Source organism: Echinops telfairi, unplaced genomic scaffold (genome assembly GCF_000313985.2).
Source record: "Echinops telfairi isolate 266 unplaced genomic scaffold, ASM31398v2 ScPeMD7_3;HRSCAF=10, whole genome shotgun sequence".
Classification (NCBI taxonomy): domain Eukaryota; kingdom Metazoa; phylum Chordata; class Mammalia; order Afrosoricida; family Tenrecidae; genus Echinops; species Echinops telfairi.
In genome coordinates, this window is record NW_022103899.1 from 27338914 (window position 1) to 27342665 (window position 3752).

The 3752-nt window shown below is 38.6% G+C and overlaps 1 protein-coding gene across 2 annotated transcripts in view; it reads right to left on the reverse strand.

Annotated features, from left to right (window-relative positions):
- TRAK2 (trafficking kinesin protein 2) overlaps window positions 1–3752 on the reverse strand; it is a 63585-nt gene that overhangs the window by 30694 nt on the left and 29139 nt on the right. The window contains exon 3 of one of the 2 annotated variants that reach the window (XM_045294612.1): window positions 450–641. In XM_045294612.1, the coding sequence (XP_045150547.1) occupies window positions 450–641 (192 nt within the window). Of the gene's footprint in view, window positions 1–449; window positions 645–3752 lie in introns of both variants that reach the window. The other variant, XM_045294608.1, reaches the window with a different exon arrangement.

A 3752-nucleotide genomic window follows, 5' to 3' on the forward strand; every position in this document is an offset into this window, starting at 1 on the left:
ACACAACATTCCTCTGGTTCCTCACCTCCCACTCTCATGACCCCAATCCTGCCTTTCACTGAGGACTAGGCTGGAGCATGTACATAGGTACAGATAAGAGCTCACAACACATGGAATCTAGGCCAGAAAAACTCCTCAGGAACAGAAATGGGAGTAGCAATGCCAGGAAGATAAGGGGGAAGGTGAGAAGAGGAGGGGGAAGAAACTACAGGGGAAGGGAAAATTATAATAATTATGAAAATAATAACAATAATGTATAATTTATCAAGGGGTCACCAGGGTGGGAGGGTGAAAAGAAGAGCTGATACCAAGGGCTCAAATAGAAAGCAAATGTTTAGAAAATCATGATGGCAACATATGTACAAATATGCTTGATACAACTGATGTACGGATTGTTATGAGAACTGGAAGAGCCCCCAATAAAATGATCTTAAAAAACAACAACTCACTCATATAACGGAAAGTCTCCTCAGCAAGGACTGGAGAGAGGTCATCAGAGGCATGTTGGTGCTGGTGTGGGGACTGAGTCCAGTCTTGGTTTTCATACAGAAAGAGAGAGTCCACTCTCAGCTTATACTGCGGCAGCTGTTCTTCTAGCAGGCTCACCAGCTCAACTTCGGGAAGGTCTTCATTGGAGCAGACCTCTGAAGGGGAGATTCCAGGTAAAAAATTTACTAGGCTATCGAGAAGCTCTGTGACATTAGTTTTGTAAAAGAAAAAAATGCCAACCAAATAAACATTAAGCAAGATCATTGCGCTGATAATTTTTAATAATATCCCTGAACTACACTTGATCTTTCTCTAGCTTCGTTTAATATGAAAACCTCTGAAATAAAAAAAAACACACATTTTGATTACAACTTAATGAATATAACTTTTTAGAATTCACACATGCATTCATTCACTCACTCACACACACACACACTCACTCACTCACACACTCACTCACTCACTCACTCACTCACTCACCGGTTCTGCTTCTCCAAAGAGCCCAGTCTAACACAAACAACTTTTCGTTTCTGAGCCTTAGTTTCCACTTGTAAAACAAGAATCACCGTCCTCACGCAGCAGTGAGGAGCACATGGAACAGGAAGGCACCTAGAGGAATACCTCACACACCACAGGTACTCGCTGAACACACTGCAAGCCACTTCTCTCATGCCTGCAAGGGCTCAACACAGACGGGGGCTTTTTAAAAATGTATGTGCTTGCCCCTGGTCTCCTGTATAGTCTATCATTTAATATCTCCCACATTTAGCAGTTTACAAAGTGAGACTTACCCCTTTTACCATGCTTAAAATACTAAGGCTTAAAATAGGAAAAACACCGGATGGCATGTCAACCCTCTCACTTTAAGAGATCTCCTACTTCCTTTGCAGGTGGCGTAAAGGAAGCATGCTCTATCTCAGGCACATAAAAAATTTCACTTTGGGCAAGTAACTTTGAAAGAGTCAGTTTCTCCTATTTGTGTCTTAGCTTACAGTGCCAGTTTCTTAAGTCAAATACGAGGGTGGCACTATCAGATATTCCTGTTTCCCCAGAAAAGGACAGGTAAGGGTTTCATAGCCACAAAAGGACAGAGATAAGGTATATTTAAAACCTTGAGTGTTCTAAAGGAGCTCTCAACCCTAAGATGATCTTTAGACAAGGCCTTGAAAACAAAAACAAATCTCTTTACTACAGATTCCATTATCTAAAATGTTTCTGCCACAAGAATATATTGATTGTTACTGTAATATGTGCAGGAAGAGAAGCTGGCTATAAATACATGCAGAGCAAAGCTCAGATGATTATGCATTCAAAGAGCATGATACAAATGACAGACAAAAATAATATTCATTAAAAGAGCTATTATTCCCTAGAAGTTTTATTTTAAAAAGTATTAATGAAATTCTGTAAAATTTCAAGGCCCTCAATTTCCTGCTTCCATAAAGTACTTTAAATTTTTTTAGTAGATTGAACTAAATATCTTTCAGGCAAGCTCTTTCTATTTTCTTCTGTATTTCTGATAACATACTATTTATTACTATCCTGATGACCCAATGCATTCTCCAAATGTCTCCTCCATGTGCCCACTTCTTCCCAGTCATACTGCCTCACATAGGCAAGGATCTCATTTCTCCTAATGACAGTAAAATCTAAGCACACAACAATGTAACACTGAAATGCCAGAATCAGATTTAAAAGTTCCAGACATGTAAAGCAGCAGCAAATTATAATTCTTAATCAAGGGGAAAATGAGTCAGAGATAACCAGGAGATTATGAATGATCAAAATGGACCATTATGCTAGAAATAAAAGAATTAATATGCAACAACTTTAAAACAGATTATTAGTATGGCTCAAGGATTTAAAGAAAAACATGAACTCAATGAAAAGGCAAATAAAATATATTTATTTATATATAAAACTCAAAATGGTACTGAGAATTGAAAAGTAGACTAATATAAAAATTTACTGGAAGATTATAACACATCAGACATCCTTCAGAGAAAAATGAATAGTAAACTTGAAGCTGAAGTCAAGGGAACTATGAAAAAGGAAGCATAGTACCCAATCTAAGAGCAATTAGTTCCTATGACATGGCTCTACTCAGTACTTGTCTCATGAAGAGATCACCAAAGATATGGGTGCTATAGTAAAATGTGGTGAAGAAATCATACGGCACTCAGTTACCAAAAAAAAACAAACAGTGCCTGGAATCTTAGAGGCTTGCCTTAAAACAAGAAGCCATCTAAGCGAAGTGTCAAGTGTTGGCTAATTCCACATAGAAGCAGCACTCTAGCTTGTGTGGGCCAACAATTGTAAATAAAATAAAATAAAATCCAACATCGGAGGAGGGGGCTGTATTCAAGCTTACAGATTCAATTATGAACTATATGGCGGAAGTGCCCTTCATGAAGATTCTGATAAAAGTAAAATGATAGAAAATGTTATACTGTAATACCAATTTCAAACGAACTTCTTCCAGAAAAGGATTCTTTCAGAACTCATTTTATGGGACCAGAATTGCCCCACAGAATCCAATGAATGGTATTAAAAGTACAAATCAAAAATTCTCAATGAACACTGATACACACTAATAAATAGATCCCCTATTTATGCAAGCACACCTCTGGCAGATCAAATCCACAGCACATAATAATAATAAATCAAGACAAAGTGACGTTTTCTCAGGCAGGAATGCAAAGCTATCTTAAAAAAGTAAACCAATAGACTTCACCATACTAACAGACTGAAGGAAAACACAACAGAAAGCCACCAGCCAACCTCCACCCCCGCCCAAATAACCACATGACCAGCTCAACAATTACAAAATAAGAACCTGACAAAATTCAACACCAACTACTCATCCCACTAAGAAAAGGAAATTCTCACAGCTTGGTAAAGGGCATTCATTGGGGCAAAATGAAATCTCTTAATATGGCTGTTCTGTGTTTCTGTAACTCTCACCAAATGATTGGGTGAAGACCATCCAAAAAAGGGTGTGTGAAAGACTAATAGAGGGGGTTGATCCATTTTAGTTCCCACTTCCTTGATTATAAGAATGAGCTGGCTCAGAAGCAGGACAGATGAAATTCCCAAGACCACTGAAGTAGAAGAGCCACCAGTGAGCATGTTGGAAATCCCTAGCTGAAGTGGTGGAGGCAACTAACGCTATGCCACCTTGAGACAAGTAATGCTATGCCACCTTGAGACAAGTAATGCTACGCCACCTTGAGACAAGTAATGCTACGCCACCTTGAGACAAG